At 41.3% G+C, this 20,210-nt stretch overlaps 1 protein-coding gene across 1 annotated transcript in view; it reads left to right on the forward strand.

Annotated features, from left to right (window-relative positions):
• The window catches only part of klhl25 (kelch like family member 25), a 45,644-nt gene that overhangs the window by 8,335 nt on the left and 17,099 nt on the right, over nt 1-20,210 (forward strand). The window contains exons 3-4 of the mRNA XM_086027872.1: nt 15,822-15,927; nt 17,018-17,263. Of these exons, the coding sequence (XP_085883998.1) occupies nt 15,822-15,927; nt 17,018-17,263 (352 nt within the window). The remainder of the gene's footprint in view (nt 1-15,821; nt 15,928-17,017; nt 17,264-20,210) is intronic.

Here is a 20,210-nt window from a genome sequence, read left to right on the forward strand (position 1 = left end):
GATGCAATACCCCAGCCGGAGGCACGCAACTGCCTGTTTGTGGTTGATTCTTTTTCAACGATCGTATGTAAGTAACTTAGACAATTGTGTGTAATGAGCATGCAGCATTTATATAGGAGCTGAATTGTGGATGATTGTACTGCGTTGTTGACTGAACATACTAATCGCGATCACTAATTGTTAGCATGTCTGCCTGTTTGTGGTTCATTCTTGTTCAACCATCGTCTGAAACTAACTTAGACAATTGTGTATAATGACATTTATATACGAGCTGAATTGTGGATGATTGTAGGTTGTTGACTGAACGTACTAATCGCTATCGCTAATGCTAATTGTGATCGCTAATCGTTAGCATAGGCTCATCTTGTTTCATGTCTATGAAAATACATGTGTATGTAATGCATAGATTGAGAGTATTTTCTGTTTCTTGTGCAGTTTCACAATATAAACAGGCAACTTCGCTGCACGCCTAGAGTCTGTGGCGTTTGTTTGTGAATGTTTAGCTGTTTGGATAAGCTGGCTTCCTCGACTAGCAAGGCCTTAACAGTCAAATTGTCTTTTAAGAAAAGATAAGATAAGAAGGCCTTTATTGATCCCACAGTGGGTAAATTTTCAGTGTTACAGCAGCAAAGGTATAGGTCACACAGGGACGGCGGCATAATGTAGCCATTAATGTATAACATTAACGGCAAACATTCAGGATCAAACCTATGTAAATATACGCAGTAACATGTGTATATACCCCTGTATATACACACCAACATACATCTACATAAAAGTATGAGGAACACTCATTTTAGCCTGTACATAGTACAGAGGAAAAATACTCTAAGTAAGTGACAGTGCTGCAGTGCTGTAGCCGGCCCTCCTGACCAGTTTGTACAGCCGCTTTCTGTCCCGGGCCGAGACGCCGCCTGCTCAGGTGACCACTCCCTGGAAGATGACCGATGCAACCACCGAGTCATAAAAGTTCCTGAGGAGTGTCCCCTGAACCCCAAAAGACCTCAGTCTCCTGAGTAGGAAGAGTCTGCTCTGACTCTTCCTATAGAGGGCGTCTGTGTTGTCGCTCCAGTCCAGTTTATTGTTCAGATGAACACCCAGGTATAATTACCAAAACAAAAAAGAAATGCATCATTTCTTTTCACCAAAATATAGAATTGTCAGAAAATCAAATATTTGCAATTATTATTCGTAAAAAATAGCTAAACTTATTAAATGGCGCTAACATTCCGGCCCCTAATTGTTACTGGCTGGGCATAATAAAAATAGAATAAATAGAATAAAGTCACACAAGTCTACATATCACAGCGATGAATGAGTGGGAAAATTCCCTTTTCGGTAAATTGCAGTTTTGTTATTCAACTTTATTCTGAATACGTTGGGCAATGTATGAAAATGGGTGTTGTCATGACGACGTTTTTTTTTTCCCCCTCGCTGGCTGACACTCCGTCACACGTGACAGATCAAATACATTTTTTCTCATTCTGATTAGGCCTGCTCGATATTGGAAAAAAAATGACATTGCGATTTTTGGGGGGTTTGCGGTATTAAAAATAGAAGAATTTTCACCAGATGACTTGAATAGATTTGTTTGGGAATAATTTGGTTATCATTGTATTCATATAATATCGTTTAATCCAGACTAAGGGGGTTCATCTGTGAATGATGATTGCTGTATATAAAAGGGATCACAGAGGTCATGTCTCTGTAATATAATAGATTATTTATCATTGTATTTCACAATTCAATGCAAACAGCAGCAAAATATTAAACATTTTAAACAAAAAAATAAAAAGAGCAGGTGCACTAGACCCTTGAGTCATTTAAAAAAAATAGAAGAAAATAAAAAATCTCTAAAGCATCAGCAGAATTATAAACATCTTTAAACTAAACTGGTTATTTGCATTGCCATTTGCCTGTTGCGGTGATATGGGTTTGAGTTGGTCGGCATGGGCTGCGTTAGCTGCCCTTTCATCTTTGCGGCTGTGTCCGCCTATACTTTATTCAATGCAGTGAGCCTCGTAAACTCACCATAGTCTTCCAATTGCTTGCTCTTCAAATATCGGATTAAGTTGGTTGTGTTGAAACGTTTGGCCATGCTCCCCCGCAAGCTACCTTTTCATGGTAGCATTCAAGTAGTGTTGTTCCGATACCACTTTTTGGCCCAGATACCGATTCTGCTACCTTGCTGTGCAGTATCGGCATTGGCCAGTACCGATACCGTTAGTCGCCGTTAGAAAAAAAATCCAAAATAAGCGCAATTTTTTTTGTAATTCTAAAGAATTGCACACTCACTTGGATGCAAAATTATTAATCTTTAGATCATCACTTGCGAAGTATCTGTAGTAACATATACACACAAAATACATATGGTGAATAAACAGCCTATTTTCATAGCTCTTCGGGCTTGTGAGAGTGAGACTTGGGATACATACTGTATTCGCATGAATGTAAATTTGTAATAAAGCAAGGTGCAGCATTTGTACTTCTAAAATATATTCAGTGATTGTAACCGACCTACCAATGCGTGACGTCACAAATCTTCAACGTGACCACTTAACGCCATCACAACATACAAGGTTATGATCTGATCAGTTATTGTTTTCTTTTTACTTTTCATTCAAGATTTAGTTCTCACTGCTGTTCAACATTAATCTGGTAATTATACAGGTATACACATTTCATAAACGCTGATGGAACATTATATAACATTTTGCTGAGTGATGTGTTGTAAACAAACTCGTCTCTTTGTTAGCAGTTAGCAAGCTAGGGCGAGCTCGAAAAGCTTCGACGGGGTCATAAAGACGAGTTTATCTGGGTACAAACCATTTCATGAAAGACGTTTTACACCATTAAACTACTGATCGATGTACTGTGTCAACATACTTTCCTACGAGACAAAGGTCCAGCCGACATGCCCCCAAAGTAATTGCAGGCTCTTGATAGCATCAAAGTCCCCCCAAGCAGCTGCCTCCAATGCGGCGCTGTATGTCCTTATAGCGACCTTTTTCATCAAACTAGACATAAGTAGACTGATGACCAATAACGCTAATAATGGATAAGGCTTCTCCTCCTATTTTCCCTCCGCATGCAGCTCTCAAATATGCGCGCTGCGTTCAAATAATGATACCAGTATCGATAACCGGCATCGTCGTTTTATTTGTTAGTACCGCCCCTCCGATACGCGTCCATAATGGGTTAGTGGGACTTCTGCTCCTGAACCTTTGCGCACATGCAGTGTCTGCAAATCAGGGCTGGGAATTCATTTTCATCTTTACGCAGGACTGTCAACTGCCGTCTTTTTAAGAAAAATCTATTTTTTGTGTAAGCATACATATTACATTATGAATGCCACCTCGGTCTCTTTTCTTGTGTGAACCTAATTGTGCCCATAAACGGACCGAATACGCAGAAGAGACGGTCGCCGCCACTCGCGACGTGTTTACGAGAATGTGGTTTAGCGTGTCGGGGCATTTCGACAGTGGAGCGAATCGGTCGGAGGTAGACATACAATATTTGGGGGAAATGATGAGGTGAGGCATTTCGATCTCATTTCATTCAAACGTCATAACCGCGCGTAAAAAAATTAGCCGATCGAGCCGTGGCTGAATTACTACTATCACCATAAATGTCAACTTCATGCTTCATGTTTCAAATGGGGTTAAATTAAAGTTAAAAGATAAAGTCAATACTGTTCCTCAAAACAACTGCAGAGTCGCTGTCAGCAGTGACACCTCCGCCCGCGCGGAGCGCATTTTGGGCTCCTGACATCATTGTCTGATGAATGCGATCTGGAGGTTCAGACTGTGGTCGCATTACAAAAAAAAAATCCGATAGGTATCCAATCCATCTTGGACCACATATGAAAGTGGCCAAAAACTTTGACTTACTAAGAAGTAAGAAGACATGATGCACGTTTTTGAGACCAATAACATGTCACTTCAATCGGACACTTATCATTTATTTTCCCAAGCCACGAAGAGCCGCAACCAAAGGATGAAAGAGCTGCATGCGACTCCGGAGCCGCGGGTTGCCGACCCCTGCTGTAGGCACTGAGGACTAATCGGAGGCTCAAGGGGGATGAAGACTTTGCTGTTGCCAGTGCCTGTCTTCGGACCCGCTTATTAAATGTTAGGCAAGCCCAATCGCTGTCCATTTTTAAAACTCTTCTTAAAGCGATGGTTGGGCAGGGATGGCCATGTTTTTTCACTAACAAGTTCATTTTATATATTTTGTGATCGGGAAAATGGAAAGAGTTGTCACTTTCTATTTTATCAATAAATTTGATGCTACGTTCACACCAAACGCGAATGAAGCGTTCAGAGTTGCTTGATTCGCTCGCGTTTGACCGCGGGAAATTTGGAAACCTGAAATGTTGCAGCCGCTCATTCGCTCACAGCGGAGAGGGGAGGGGCTTCGCTTGGTAGTAGACGACGACAGGATTTTTCAACTTCGCAATCAAATGGCCAACACACTATGCTAATGCTAACAATATTGCTGTCTTGGTAAAGTTTTTTTTAAAATTTATTTTTAATTTTTAATTTTTATTTTTTTGCTGTCTTGGTAAAGTTCAAGAACTGTCAATATTTTTTTTTTTTAAAAAGCCGCCGAGTGAACAGGACGCTGTTTGGCTGTGTGTGACGTGTCAGATTACGCTTACCCGCAGGATTATCGGGAAAAATCCTGACCGACTACGCCATTCAACGGGTTTTACTTTCCCCTTAACCCTCGCTCGTTCTAACGCGAAAGCGCGAGGGGACGGGAGAGTTTTCTAGCCGGTGTCGAGAGGAATCGCCTAGGTTGCTAACTGCCTTTAGATTTGTATAGCCAATCTGATTCTCAGTCATTTCATTATTCTTAATGAGTAACAGGATTAAGAATTACTAACATGACTACTATACTTTTACGGCAGCTTCCTCTTATTTTGAATCGTTGCATTTGTTATTGACCTCGGAAGTTTAACAGTCTTTGTTAAAACCGTACGGATTTGTTTTAAATCTAGCCGGAGTAAGCCATTTAATTAATTTAGTTTTTTGACGATGTCAAAATTTTTTAATTTGGCTTTAACAGCGTGATTTCTGGACAAGTCGCGAGACTTGATCCACACTGCTTGTCCCACTTTAAGGGGGCATTCCTCCTTTTGTGGGCTGGTTTTCTCTTGTGTATCTCAGGGGAGACAAAGGGGCGTTGGTTCAATTCCTCTGACGGGGACGGCCTAGCTGGCCTGCTCCTCCCATTAAGGTCCTTGACTAACTCCACTAACTTCGCACTCCACTCTTTTCCATTAGCGTTCTTTCCCAGCCAATTTTTAGCTAGGCCAATGGTTCGTTCAGCCACGCCGTTTGCTTGAGGGGTATAAGGTGGTGAATAAACCCTCGCTATTCCCCACTTCTGACACCACCTATCCACTGCAGTGTTTTTGAAATGAGTTCCATTGTCTGTTCGTAATTCTTTAGATATTGCGAGCCACATGCAGCCCTCTTCTAGTGTTTTAATCACACTATTGGCATTAGCTTTTCTTACTGCTTTCAGCCCAAAATGTCCTGACATCAAATCCACAAGCACAATAAGGTATTTCTCACCTTTTGCGCCATTCACTCCCATGGGGCCTGCCACGTCCATGCAAATTGCCCCCCATGGTACAGTGCTTTTGATGGTCAATCCATTCGCTCGTCGTCCTCGGCGTCCTGCGTTGTATTTGTTACACTGCTCGCAGTCCCGTAAAACAGCACATATTTTCTTTTCTGGATCCAGAGTTCCAGTCTTTCTAACTCGTTCTTTGTGGGTAAGGCACTTCCGTGGCCTAGCGCTTCATGTACAGCCTTGGTTACCTTGCTCAAAAGCTCATCTGGGACCACTTTTCTTCCTCCGGGGGTATTGTCCCAAACGTCTGATCCTACAACTATTATTCTTCTTTGTTGGACGAATTTATCAACTTCATCATTACCTTTCCAGTGGGCCCCCTCCTTGGTATGGGCCTTCTGGTGGACAACATCAATGTGTATGTTTAGCCTTAACTCGGCTATCTTTCTCCACAGTTCTCTGTGGGCTACTGGTTTTTCCTTTTGCCCCCTCATAGCCATTTTCTTCCCAAATGACTAAATCTTCTTTGAGGGCTTGTGCACAATGATGACTGTCTCTTATAATCCTTACACGTCCCACATGTAGTCTTATAACTTCCAACAGTCCCTCCAACACTGCTGTAGCTTCTCCGGCTTGGGCACTGCCAGGAGTTCTACCTTTGTGCAGACATTTCTCTCTCCCATTCTGTTTAAGGATGAAGCCCCAATGAGCAGATAGGTCTTCACCCTTTTTAGATCCGTCAGTGTAGCGTACCCATTCATAGGGTTTTTCCAGTGTTTCTCTTGGTGTTACTTGTTTCTTGGAAGTGGGTTTTGCTGGTCCTATTTCCAAGTCGGGGTCGAGTGGGATATCTTTCCACCTCCTCCATCTCACGTTAGTCGTTTCAATGCTTTCGAGGGTGATCTTATGTAGAGAGTGATGGTGATGACTTTGATCCCTTGTCCTTGGGCTAAGTCTTTAAGCATTCCCCAATATCTTGCGAGGACTGCTAGTTCCCGTTCTTCTTGGGGAAACTTTTTCTCCACACTGCTCAGGATGTAGGTCCATACGGTCACCAGGCCAGCTCCCTCGTTACTCACGCTAACCATAGCATTGTCCTCTTTCCAGCCTATTTCAGCAACTAGTCTTGTGTGTAGACTTCTCGGTTCGAGTCTTACAGCATTTTCTACTGCTCTCTTTATTCCTTCCAAGTTCTCTTGGTCTGACCAGATCCATTTCTTGGATTTTTTTATCATCTGGATCTTTGCGTAGACGGGCACAGACGGGTCTTGCATATTTCTGGTAGTGTGGAACATGATCTCGAACATAGTTACATAGCCCGAGTATCCTCTGCAGGTCATTTTCGGAAGTCGGCGATTAAATCTGTTCGATTTTCTGCCGATATTCTTCTGAAAGTGCCAAGGCCTCTAACACTTGGAAACCCAAGTAATCTACCTGGAACCCAGCAAGTTGGCATTTTTTAAGATTCAGTTTCAGTCCTGCTGCGGAGACTCGTTCTATTACGGCTTGTAAATTATCTAGTCGACTAATCCATAAGCAAGAAAACTTGACATTTAATACATATTGAATTCAAAGTTGAAAATGCAAATGTTTTGTGTATTTACAGTAGGGGCTATTTTAGCCTAAACATTCAGGACAGTTTGTTCATTTAAATTCTATATTTATATTTATTTTAATAAATGTTTTTGTATTATTTTTCACAAGAGCTTTATTTTTGAGAAGTTCAAGACAATATAATAATGCAGCTCTTACTGAAAGCATGCTACTGAACACCAATTGATTGGCTAACCTTGTCTTGCTTTACAAAAATATATATGACAAACAACGCTGCATTTTAAGAGCAAGCAAGGAAAGTATCTAATCCAAGCAATTTATGTAATATATGGTAACTGATGTGTCTGTATGTACAGTAGCTGCTGCTACGCATGATATAAGCTAAATATTAGCTAGGTATGAGCATTTGTGTGTTGAACTTGTTGGCTCAATATCGCAATTAGACGTATTTAGTCGATTCTGACTTTGGGTCATGAGCCGCATCGAGACCGCGTTGGCCGAATGAGCCGGCCGGCCCGGCCCAGATTACCGACCCCGCGAAGGGCGACTGCTGCCACCGCGGTGTCCCAGCAGCCGCTGCAGCTGTGGAGATCTGTGGGAAGGGCCCGCCCCGCCCAGAGTCGCCACCGCCGCTACCCACGCTTACCGGCCGGGACGAGGAGCTGAGCGCGACTGCGAGCGAGCTAACGTGCTATTGTTGCTACGCAGCTTGCGGCAGGACCCAGAGGCTGCGCTCCGCACATGTGGTTTCTCATCGCTCCGGGAGAGTGGTTGTAAGCGAGTTTATGCTTACAAAGCCTACAGACGACCTTGTTGTCATCTGCTGCATCAAAATACTGCCAAACGGTGACGTTGTTTTTCGTGGGAGCTTCGACATCTCTTTTCTTCCCCAAACTTAGTGTCGCTACTATACTATACACACTACTATGTGTGCGTGTGGGCGGGGAAGAGAGGAACAATTCTCTCTCTTGGGGCTTGGCTTGTTTACAGAGGCAGAGAGACGTGAGGAACAAGATGCGTGGTAATGCAGCGTTTAACCGACTAGTAAAATACTAAACGTTTAATAAATCGTAGACCGTTAAACGACTAGTCACGCACATCCCTACTATGAACACATCATCAATGTAGACTGTGACTGGCAATCCTTCCAAAATTTGCAAAACCGCTGATTGAAATACGTTTGGGGAGTTTTTGTATCCTTGAGGCAACCTCTGCCAAACGAATGCTTTTCCTTTGTGTGAATGCCGTATTTCCATCCGATGTTTAGGCGATCATTAATGAGAAAAATCCGTTGGCCAGGTCAATGCCGGACTTTAAACGTTTTTAAGGGTACTTGGGGGTTGATGAGGCTCGCTCAAGTAGCCACCGTTCGGCGGTTGAGAGCTTTGAAGCTAATAACTGGTCTCCAACCTCCTCCACTTGCTTCAGGCTTTTTGACAGCTTGAATTGGGCTATTTGTTATGGGATTTGGTTCTTCTCTGATTATGTTCAATGCCAATAATTCTTTTACAATCATGTCCATTTCAGCGACTGCATCTGGTGGATACTGTCTTATCGGTGGATGCACTCCTCCACTGATCGTGTGCAAGTTTTTCGGTCCCAGGTCTCCACAATCATTCTTGAAATGAGCCACAAAGGTTCCCCTCAGTATCTCTGCTAGTCTCTTCTTTCCTTCAGGGGATAAATCGCTATTTTGGACTTGTTGGACTTTAACAGCCGGCACATCTACAGGTTTATACAACTCTCTTTGTTTTGCTATTCTGGTTGTGCCAATTGATACTTGTTTTGTCCGTAATGCATCCCATCTTTCTTTGGCTGACTGGCGTTGGTCCGTAGGTTTTCCCAAGTGTTCTCCGTCCCTTAACATTAAAAATTCATAGGGTCCAATAACACACACTATTCCTTGCCATATTCCAACAGGCATCTCTATTTTTGACCCATCCGCTACCAATACCATTAGGTGTCCAATTCTTTTTAAGGATCTACGGGTCATTGACACCTCAGCCCCTGTATCCACCAAGTAGGATACTCCCTCTATATTCTTGTAGAGGTTATCGCCTACTCTGAAGATCCCTTGCAGGGTGACCCGTACCTTTTTCTCCATTATTGTCCAGGCTCTCCTGCGGTCGCAGCCCTGCGAGCCTCATGGAGAGCCTTCTTCTGTTCTGGTGTCATTTTGTCATATTCTTCTTTTGACACATATGCGCAGGGGCCTGTTTTTCTTGTCATTGGCTGTGACTTGGCTTGGGGAAGTTGTTTCTGGTTTTTAGTTGTCTTCTGCTGTTGTGGTCTCGTGTAGAGTGTTCTCTGAGAAGACTGCAGCGTTCTTTTTATTCGACTGTTGGTCGTCTCTCCTAGTTGGTTTTAGATGTATAAGCCTTTTCCTTCCATTCGCTGGCTTGAGTAACCATCCATGTTGACACTCTTCTCTTGTCAGCATAATGTTTATGCAGTCGATCCCATTCTTTGATGGAGGCCTCAATCTTTGTTATGTTACTTCCAGGAGCCAGCTTCACAAGGACATCTTCATTCCCTGCAGGTGCCACAACTCTCCTTAGTGCTCTGACATATCTGTTTGGAGTTACGACTGGTTTTAGTTTGTTCCACACATTTAATAGTGTGACTCCTTCCCTTAGCTGTTCTCTAGCTGTGTCTATGTGAGCATCTCCATCCTCATCATCATCATCCACCCATCTTTCATAGACCTCTTGCGCCGTTTCATTTGGTTCAATTCGGCTAGTGGTGATATACTGCAGCCACAACTTTTTAGCGGCTTCGCTCCCTGGAGCGTCTTTAACCATAGGCCATATTTCAATGAAGTACGACTTAACAATGTCTTGCTGGCCTTTAGGACGTACTAGTTTCTTTAAGGCCTTGAATTCTTGCATACTTTTTTCCACTTAATTTGCTGGTATCATGTGGCTAGGGCCGCATATAGTTGTTCCCAGTTGAGTCGGGTTCTGAGAGGTCTGGTATATAGAAGCGGTGGGGATTATTGTTGTGGTCATCCCGGTATCGTCGCTATCCAGATCCTCATCCGCCTTCAACTCTACCTTTGCTCTAGAGTACACTGTTTGCGCAGAGTTTTCTGAGTAAGAAGTCGTACGTTACTGTTACGAAACCTTCTCTGAAGTTTTTCGTTAAATCTGTATATCTCACTAGTGAATGATAGGTAGGAGTTTGCCAAATATTCACAGCATCTCTGTAGGTCGTTTTCACTGTGAATGATGTTACGTCCTCCAGTTTCTCTAGCCAAGCTATGGGGTACGGATATTCTTTCTGCCCTGCTTCTGGTATAAAGGTTTTCCTTCCATCCCAGGTTTCAGCATACCCCAGTTGTGGATTCTTGGCCAGTCTTTCTGAAGCTTGATAGATGTTAAACACTGGTTGTGTTTTTTTTCTTTTTTCCTTTATTGGTTGGTCTTTTGACTTCTTTCAAGAGTTGCTCTTAGGGTCATAGAGGGCCGCGTTTGACATTATTGATTCCAGCTCCTCTTCCTCTGCCTCAGCTACAGGTAGGACAGGGGATGGTGTGTTCCTCCGTCCTTCTTCCTCTGAGTCACTTCCATCATCACTTTCCTCTCCGGGACTTGGTGGAGGAGCTGTAGGTTCTGCCAAATTTCTGGAATTTCCCAACCATTGTCTTTGGTCTTCATCTGATACTGAGGGCAGTGCTCGGTAAGAGTCGTTCATTCTGTTTGGTAGATGTGGTTGGACTGAAGGTCACAACTGTTAGCCTTGAACTCCCTCCTTCGTCCTGTTCTCCTCGGTGTGGAGAGGGTCTTGTCAGGTGCAGTCCACTCGGCCCAGCTTGTTCTCCATCCTCCACCACGACACTGTGTGTGACTGGACTTTGCCCTGCCTCACACGTTTTTCTTCTAGGTGATGGCACAGGGTAGGGCTCAGTTGGAGGAGCTCGTTGAAGTGTTTTCCTTGACTTAGCTTTAGGTTGTTGTCGGCTCTGCAGCTGGGTCTTTGATATCTGTACTATCTGTGTCAACAGACCCTCCTATGCTCTATTGATTCTTTACACTCTCTGATATTACTACCACAAATTCAACTCCTGTCATTGAGGTTACCAGAGTTGAAATCCGCAGTCTAAAAGCACCTACAGCTACCGACTCAGCCACTTTCCATAACATTTTCCCAGATCTTATCCCATTTACATCTACCACGATCCTCAATGCTCCTTTCTCCAGAGCTCCATCTATGCCGGTTTAGAGCCATTTTGTCATTTTTCCCAAATATTGGGCGTGGTCTGCTTCTTCTGTACATTTATGTATAGGGATATGTATTATCATATAATAAGTCGAGCTTCCGCCACTAGTTGTCACGACTTGAGTTCCCTCTCCCCAACTTAAGTCCCTAGTTTGCCTTCTGCTACATAATCATTCCACGCCGTAAGTCTCAAAACTTGCGTGAAACTTTTTATAATGGGGTTTTAGCCTTTCATCTGTAAGTACTATTAGGGCATCCCCAGTTATATCCCAAGGATTCCCTACATAGTGACACATCACTATCCCATTCCCGACGTTACATTTCTTTGTTGTTTCTGTCGGTAAGGGCAGCAGCGGTTCTGTCCTAATAAGGGGACACATTTGCTGCAAAGTATCTTGTCTCATTTGTATGAGCGTTTCTGGACTTTGCAATGTTAGTTCCCTATCAGGAAGCTCTTCTTCCTCTTCCTCCTCAGTTAGTACTGTTGGTTTCTGCCAGTTTCTATTTCTTCCAGCTATGACTCTTATTTGATCACGCAAGTCTTGATGTTCCAGATACCTCGACGCTGCCATGGTATCACTGCCACCAACTATTTTGTATTTAATTTGTGTTATGGAAGCAAACATTTTTACAACTGGATCCCATTTGTAATCTGTGCTAACAATTTCAACCACATAATGGGTTCCTAACACACCCATCCACCAGTGAAGCCACTGGGCTGCTCCCCTACGGTTATAGGACTATCAGCCTCGAGCGTTTCACCTGTCCTCTATTGCTGATCTCCTCTTCTAAAGGTCTAAGCGAAGAAAAATCAAAAATCCTTTTATAAAGAATAATTAAAAAGTTGAAGCGAAGAAAAATCAAAAATTATTTTTCTAAAGAATAATCAAAAAGTCTAAGCAAAGAAAAATCAAAAATTATTTTATGAAGAATAATCAAAAAGTCCAAGTGGAAAAAAATAACAAAATCCTTTTATAAAGAATAATCAAAAAGTCTAAGCGAAGAAAAATAAAAAAATATTTTATAAAGAATAATCAAAAAGACTAAGCAAAGAAAAATAAAAAAATCTTTTATAAAGAATAATCAAAAAGTCTAAGTGAAGAAAATTTAAAAAAATCATTTTATAAAGAATAATCAAAAAGTCTAAGCGAATAAAAAAATATATATATTTTATAAAGAATCAAAAAGTCTAAGCAAAGAAAAATCACAATTTGTTTTATAAAGAATAATAAAGTCTAAGCGAAGAAAAATCAAGAATCCTTTTATAAAGAATAATCAAAAAAGTAAACGAAGAAAAATCAAAAATTCTTTTATAAAGAATAATCAAAAAGTCTAAGCGAAGAAAAATCAAAAATTCTTTTATAAAGAATAATCAAAAAGTCTAAGCGGAAAAAAATAACAAAATCCTTTTATAAAGAATAATCAAAAAGTCTAAGCGACGAAAAATCAAAAATCCTTTTATAAAGAATAATCAAAAAGTCGAAGCGAAGAAAAATCAAAAATTATTTTTCTAAAGAATCAAAAAGTCTAAGTGAAGAAAAATCAAAAATCCTTTTATAAAGAATAATCAAAAACTTTAAGCGAAGAAAAAACAAAAATCCTTTCATAAAGAATAATCAAGTCCAAGCGAAGAAAAATCAAAAATCCTTTTATAAAGAATAATACCTAGTTAAAAAGGTAAAAAGGAAAGGTAGGAAAAGGGTAAAAAGGGGAATGCCGGCCTCGGCGGCTAGGGGTAGGGCATCGACAATTAAGGAAAAGGGGTTATAAATTGCAGGGGGTACGCCGCCATATGATAGTAAAGAATAAGGAAGATGGGTTAAAAATGGGAATCTATTATAGCCTACAAAAAGGATGGCCAATCGCATCCAAAAAGGGAGACCCAAACAACTCAACAAATAATTTATCATTAGAAAGGCTTTCCAGAGGATCGCCCCGAGGCTACACTAAGACTTTCAGTCTTTCAATCTCCTCTGCTATTTCTCCTACTTCTGACTCCTCGTCAGCTACTCAGTAGTTTTGTTCTAATTGAAAGTCCTCCTTCTTGCCACCCACAGGGTTATGCAAATCCCAAGACTCAGCCCCCTTTGCTATCGAGCGCTTCGCAGCACGCTCCAAAGATACACTTCCCGTATCTTCACCGCCAACGAGAGCAGTAGCTTGCAGTGAAAGCCCATTCACTTTGAATGGCTTTTCCACACTCACTCAAGAGTGTGGACTCCCACAGGGGACTGGTCACCATTTCTATGACACAAAGAAGTTCTGCCTTCTCACTATAGGCCCACTCTGGGCTTACAATAAAAAGTCCTTTTCTAGGAAACACTATTCCTTAAAAAGACTATCTTTGTGGCCTCTCAGGGTCGACTGACATGACAATTTATCAGCGGGAACCATTTTCCGAGTTTCGTGCCCAATACTCAGCAAAAACGCTTACCCGGGTTCTTTTGGGGCTCTGACTGATCCCGATATTTTGTAATAAATCAATAAAAAATCCTGACCGACTCCGCCATCCAACGGGTCTTACTTTCCCCTTAACCCTCGAACGAGCGATTGTTCTAACGCGAATGCACGAGGGGACGGGAGAGTTTTCTAGCCGGTGTCGAGAGGAATTTGCCTAGGTTGCTAACTGCCGTTAGATATGTATAGCCAATCCGATTCTCAGCCATTTATCCATCCATTATCTGTACCGCTTATCCTCACAAAGGTCGCGGGGCGTGCTGGAGCCTATCCCAGCTGTCTTTGGGCAGAAGGCGGGGGACACCCTGAATTGGTTGCCAGCCAATTGCAGGGCACACAGAGACAAACATCCGCACTCACAATCACACCTAGGGCCAATTTAGAGTGCTCAGTCATTTAATTATTCTTAATGAGTAACAGAATTAAGAATTACTAACATGACTACTATACTTTTACGGCAGCTTGTTACTAATTTTGAATCGTTGCATTTGTTATTGACCTAGGAAGTTTAACAGTCTTTGTTAAAACCGTACGGATTTGTTTTAAATCTAACCGGAGTAAGCTATTTAATTAATTTCATAGGATGGTAATGAGACCTTTTATCATTAAGGTCTTAGCCGTTCATCCAACAAAGGTTACATGGTGTAAATAAATTAAATCAGTAGAGTGACATTAATAGTATTAAAATAAGTTTATGAAATTTGATTTAATAATGTAAATAATCAAACAATAATTCCTTATCAGTCATCAATTCCTTAAAAGTAGAATACAGTCAATAAGCAAGAAAATTGGATGATTATAAGTTTTATTACATGATATGAGTTTAAGTCATAAAAGTAATGATGATTTCCTTAATAGTATAGGATGAAATGTAAAATCAAAAAATAATGTTAAAGGCAGGTATAACATTGGATAAAATAATAAAACAAGAAATAATAGTGATAATAGGAAAAGGGAATAAAAATGATTAAATAGTTACCTTAGGTAACTAGGGGAATAAGTGAAAAACACTTGCATAGGCATCAAACGAATAATTGTAAGGGCATTGACTGTGGTATGTTTATTTTACTAGGTTCTATACTTATAAATTTTGTACAGGATTGTCCGGGCTGGCAAGTGTATGTAGTCAAATGATTTATTTTACTAGGTTCTATACTTATAAATTTTGTACAGGATTGTCCGGGCTGGCAAGTGTATGTAGTCAAATGATTAATGTCGACATCTAGCGTTTAAAATATGGAATTGCACATTAGGCGTTTTACTCCCTATGGTCCTAGGGCTTTAACCAATATAGTTTACACCATCACTTCACCTTGACATGGCACACCATATGACACGTGGTATGCCCGATGCTGATTGGCTGCCGCAGTATGGTCGATGCTGATTGGCTGCCGCAGTCATAAAACCTGATCGGAACATCCCGAGTGCCAATGTTAAACTCATCCAAGTGTCCCTTCAAAAAACATTTTTACTCTATGGCTTATGACTCAGCATTGTTTTAGTGTTTGATGGTGTTTACTGTTTTTATCGTATTAATTTGTTTTAACGCTTTGTTATTGTTTGACTGAAATAGTTTAGCGTGGATAATTAAAAATAAACCACTAAGAGAATGCATTAAAACTAATGATTTGATGGATTGATTGATTGACTGATCAAAACAACAAATTGAATTTATCCAAAACTTTACTTGAGGAAATGTAACCAAGTATCCTCTGGTTTATGCTTTAAGAAATGGCACACACATTTATATAAACTATACCTTCAACTGACTATCCCGTCTTAAAAGAAAGATTTTCCATGACCAGTTATACTTCACCCCCAAAAAGCCAATATTTCACAAATTCTGCCAAGGTATGTAAACTTATGAACACACCTGTAGTCATGTTGGCAACTTTTTGGAAAAGCCAATATTTCACAAATTCTGCCAAGGTATGTAAACTTATGAACACACCTGTAGTCATGTTGGCAACTTTTTGGAGGTGCCTAAAATAACATTTTGCATTTTCCAGGGCGGTATTGGCAGCTTGCAGCCGTTACTTTGAAGCCATGTTCAGTGGAGGACTACGAGAAAGTATGGACAGTGAAGTCAATTTCAGAGACAGTATACACCCCGAGGTACTAATATTACAGTATTATTTGCAATCAAAGTGAAAAGAAATACAGTGGACCACTACATATTTGTGGTGCGGCATTGTAAATTTGCTAATTTACTGATTTTTTGTTTGTAAGCTGTTCTGCATTATTTGATGAAAAACTCAACTATTTACTGTTTTGTGCAGGTGAAAGCCATGCCTAAGATAAACGTATTGCTTTGGTGCCATCTTGTGGCATGCTGGTGCCAACTATCTACACTGAACAAAAACACAAATTCAACACATTTGATTTTGTTCCAGTTTTCATGAGCTTAATGGCCCGTGGTCAAATTTTATTTGGCCCGCAGCCTCTGTCATAAAATGAATAACGTCTCCCCCTGTAGACATGATGAATAGTGTATGAAATACATGTTAAAGACTAAATCAACCCAAACATGTTTTTTTCAAGAATATAGAAGAATATATACCCAGCAGGCCCACGGGTTGAAACACGGCATTCTGATTAATATTGCGTTTGTGGAATATAAGTTAAATCGCAAAATCCACCTGTTTTTAGCCAATTCAGGGGGTGACCATTTTGTCACTTCTGTTGACTGAAAATGACATCACAACTGCTCAGGGCTCAGGTAATGAGCGGGACTCACAGGAACCTAGGCTAACAGAAAAAGTCCTGCCTTCCAAATAGGATCTAAACCACTCTAGAGCGCATCCACTCATGCCCACTTAGTGTTACAAACAAGTCAAAAGAATACTGTGGTCTACCGTATCGAATGCTGCAGTCAAATCCAACAAAACGAGACATACGTAGTCTCCAGTGTCATTTGCCAGGAGGATGTCATTAAAAACACGTAACAGTGCTGACTCTGCTATGCATCGTCTTGACGCCTGACTGGAAAACCTCCATAACATTATGTTCATCCAAGAAAGATCTTAACTGTGAGTGCACCACTTTTTCCAGAATTTTAGAAATAAAAGGCAGCCTGAAATGGGTCCAAAATATCAGAAAGTTAAGTTCTATGTTGGAAACATAGATTAGACATTATGTATGCCTTTGTGGGTGTGTGCGTGCGCTCGCGGTTGTACACTTTAATATGAATGATTTACTTTTACAGGTCTTGGAACTTTTGTTGGATTACGCCTATTCATCCCGAGTCATTATAAATGAGGAGAATGCTGAGTCATTGTTGGAGGCAGGAGACATGTTGCAATTTCATGACATACGGGATGCCGCAGCAGAATTTTTAGAAAACAACCTTCATTCTTCCAACTGTTTGGGGATGATGCTGTTATCAGATGCACATCAGTGTAAAAGACTGTATGAGCTATCGTGGAGGATGTGCCTACTACACTATGAAACGGTAAACAGACATACACTCAACACACACCTGTTAAATGGCGAAAATAATTGTATAATCACACAATGGATTCCTTTCTTATACATTAATCTGCATCTGGATGCCCACTTTTTTGACTGCTGCATTACTTTTAAAATGTCCAAATCAAAATGATCTTCTTCCACTAAAGATGTTAAACATGCATACAGTGGGTACGGAATGTATTCAGTCCCCATGAAATTTTTCCCTTTCTGTGTCATTGCAGCCATTTGCCAAAATCAACAAAGTTCATTTTATTTCTCAATGTAAACTCAGCACCCCATCCTGACAGAAAAAAAGAGAGATAGAAAAAATGTAAAAACTTTTGCAAATTCATGAAAAAAGAACTCAAATATCATATGGTCATAAGTATTCTGACTCTTTGCAGCTACCTTCATATTTAACTCAAATGCTGGCCATTTCATCTGCTCCTTTATTGGAGTCCAACTGTGTTAAATTAAACTGATTTGACTTGATTAGGAAAGGTCGAGATAAGACCTTAAAGCTCACAGTGCATGTCAGAGCAAATGAGAATTATGAGGTCACAGTAACCAATGTGATCAGAGACAAAAGTATGGCAACGCACAGATCTAGTTTAAAAAAGAATTTCTGCAGCACTCAAAGATCCTAAGACACAGTGGTCTCCATAATCCTCAAATGGAAGAAGTTTGGGATGACCACAACTCTAGCCGTCCAACCAAACTGAGCAATTGAGAGAAGGGCCTTGGCGAGACAGGGAAAGAAGAACCTAAAGATCAATGTGGCTGAGCTCCAGAGATGCAGTAGGGACATGGGAGAACGTTCCACAAAGTCAACTATCACTACAGCCCTCCACCAGTCGGGGCTCTATGGCAGAGTGGCCCAACGGAAGCATCTCCCGAGTGCAAGACACATGAAAGCCCACATAGAGTTTGCCAAAAAAAAAAACACATGAAGGACTCCCAGACTTAGAAATAAGATTCTCTTGTCTGAGCGAAGAACATTGAACTTTTTGGTGTTAATTCTAAGCGGTATATGTGGAGAAAACCAGGCACTGCTCATCACCTGCCCAATACAATCCCTACAATGAAACTTGGTGATGGAAGCATCAAATGTTGTGGGGGTGTTTTTCAGCTGCAGGGACAGGACGACTGCAATTGAAGGAAAGATGAATGCGGCTAAGTACAGCGATATCCTGGAGGAAAACCTGTTCCAGAGTGCTCAGGACCTCAGACTGGGCCAAAGGTTCACCTGTCAACAGGACAATGACTCGAAGCACACAGCTAAAATAACAAAGGAGTTTGCTTCAAAACAACTCTGTGATCATTCTTGACTGGCCCAGCCAGAATCCTGACCTAAACCTGATTGAGCATCTCTGGAGAGACTTGAAAATGGCTGTCTACCACCGTTGACCATCCAACCTGACAAAACTGGTGTTGGTCTGCAAGGAAGAATGATAAGGGATCCCCAAATCCAGGTGTGAACAATTTGTTGCATAATTCCCAAGAAGACTCATGGCTGTACTATCTTAAAATGCCGCTTCCACTCAATACTGAGCACAGGGTCTGAATACTTAATTATATATTTCAGTTTTTCTTTTTTAATAAACGTGCAAAAATGTCTACTTTTTTTGTCAAGATTGGGACTGAGTGTACATTCATGAGGAATAAAATTAACTTTAGATTTTGGCAAATGGCAGCCACAGAAAGTGAAAATTTTCAAGGGGTTCTGAATACTTTCCATATCCACTGTATATTTACAGGTGCCAGGGCTCTAGACAGAGACCAATTTGGGCACCCAGGCAACCATTACTCAATTGATCGCCTAAAAGTAAAAAGAGGTTGCACCGTTGCAACCAGCCTTTCAATGGGTGGGGGAGGAAGGTACCATAATTTCTGGACTACAATAAGAACGTGATTAAAAGCCGCAACAGCTAAATTTAGCAATAAAAGCTAATTTGTACATACTTTGGCCCCTTTGTATTAATAGCTGCGGGTCTCCATTTTATATCATGAGATATTTGCAATGAAGAGGTCATGCAGATGGATTTTTTTTTGTAACTATTTTGCATTGAACACCACTTGACGCATTTTTTTCTCCCCCAAACATTGTCGAACGTAGCTGGTTACAGAGGAGTGTCCTAGAACCTTTCTCAGTCTCAATTGTTGTCATATAAGGCAAATTTGCAGTTTGCTACATGTTGGGAAAATGCAGGGGATGCACGGACTTATAATATAAGTTTGCTCCTTGGCTGGACTTACTGTCCTGTCGTCCATTGCCAGCAATGGTGGCAATCGGCCGCCAAATAAACAACAGAGAGACCGGGGTCGCACTACAGAGGTAGCTGTATTCATGACACTCGTTCCTTGTACTCAACTCAACTCAAGATACTGTTTTCGCACTCAATTGCTCTTTAAAACAGCCGCGCACTGCTCTATACTAAGAATGACCATGACATTGACTCCCTAATTCACCTCAGTAGGCTATACATCAATGACATCACAATGTAATACGGACTACATAAGTGTGGGTTAATGATAACTAGGCGAGGGAAAATTATCACAACCAAAGGGATTGAACTACCTGAAGGCAGCATAGCAGATATGCGGGACGGGTACAGATACCTTGGAATTACACAAGCAAATGGCAACCATGAGGAGGCAGCTCGGAGGATGGCCATGGCCAAATACCTTAAGGAGGGTGAGGCAGGTCCTGACTAGTCAGTTGAATGGCAAAAATAAGGGCCAGGCCATTAATATATACGCTTTGCCAGTAATCAGATATCCTGCTGGCATAATTCCCTGGGGATCGGAAGAGATGCAAGCCAATGATCTCAAGACAAGAAAGCTCCATAGAATGCACGAAGGGTTTTAGCCCAAGTCCAGCATCCTGAGGCTGTACGCAAAGCGGAAAGAGGGGGGTCGTGGACTAGTGAGCGTCCAGGGAACTATCC

The sequence above is a fragment of the Filicampus tigris genome, chromosome 4 (assembly GCF_054856515.1).
Source record: "Filicampus tigris isolate MCC_2025a chromosome 4, RoL_Ftig_1.0, whole genome shotgun sequence".
In the NCBI taxonomy this organism is placed as follows: domain Eukaryota; kingdom Metazoa; phylum Chordata; class Actinopteri; order Syngnathiformes; family Syngnathidae; genus Filicampus; species Filicampus tigris.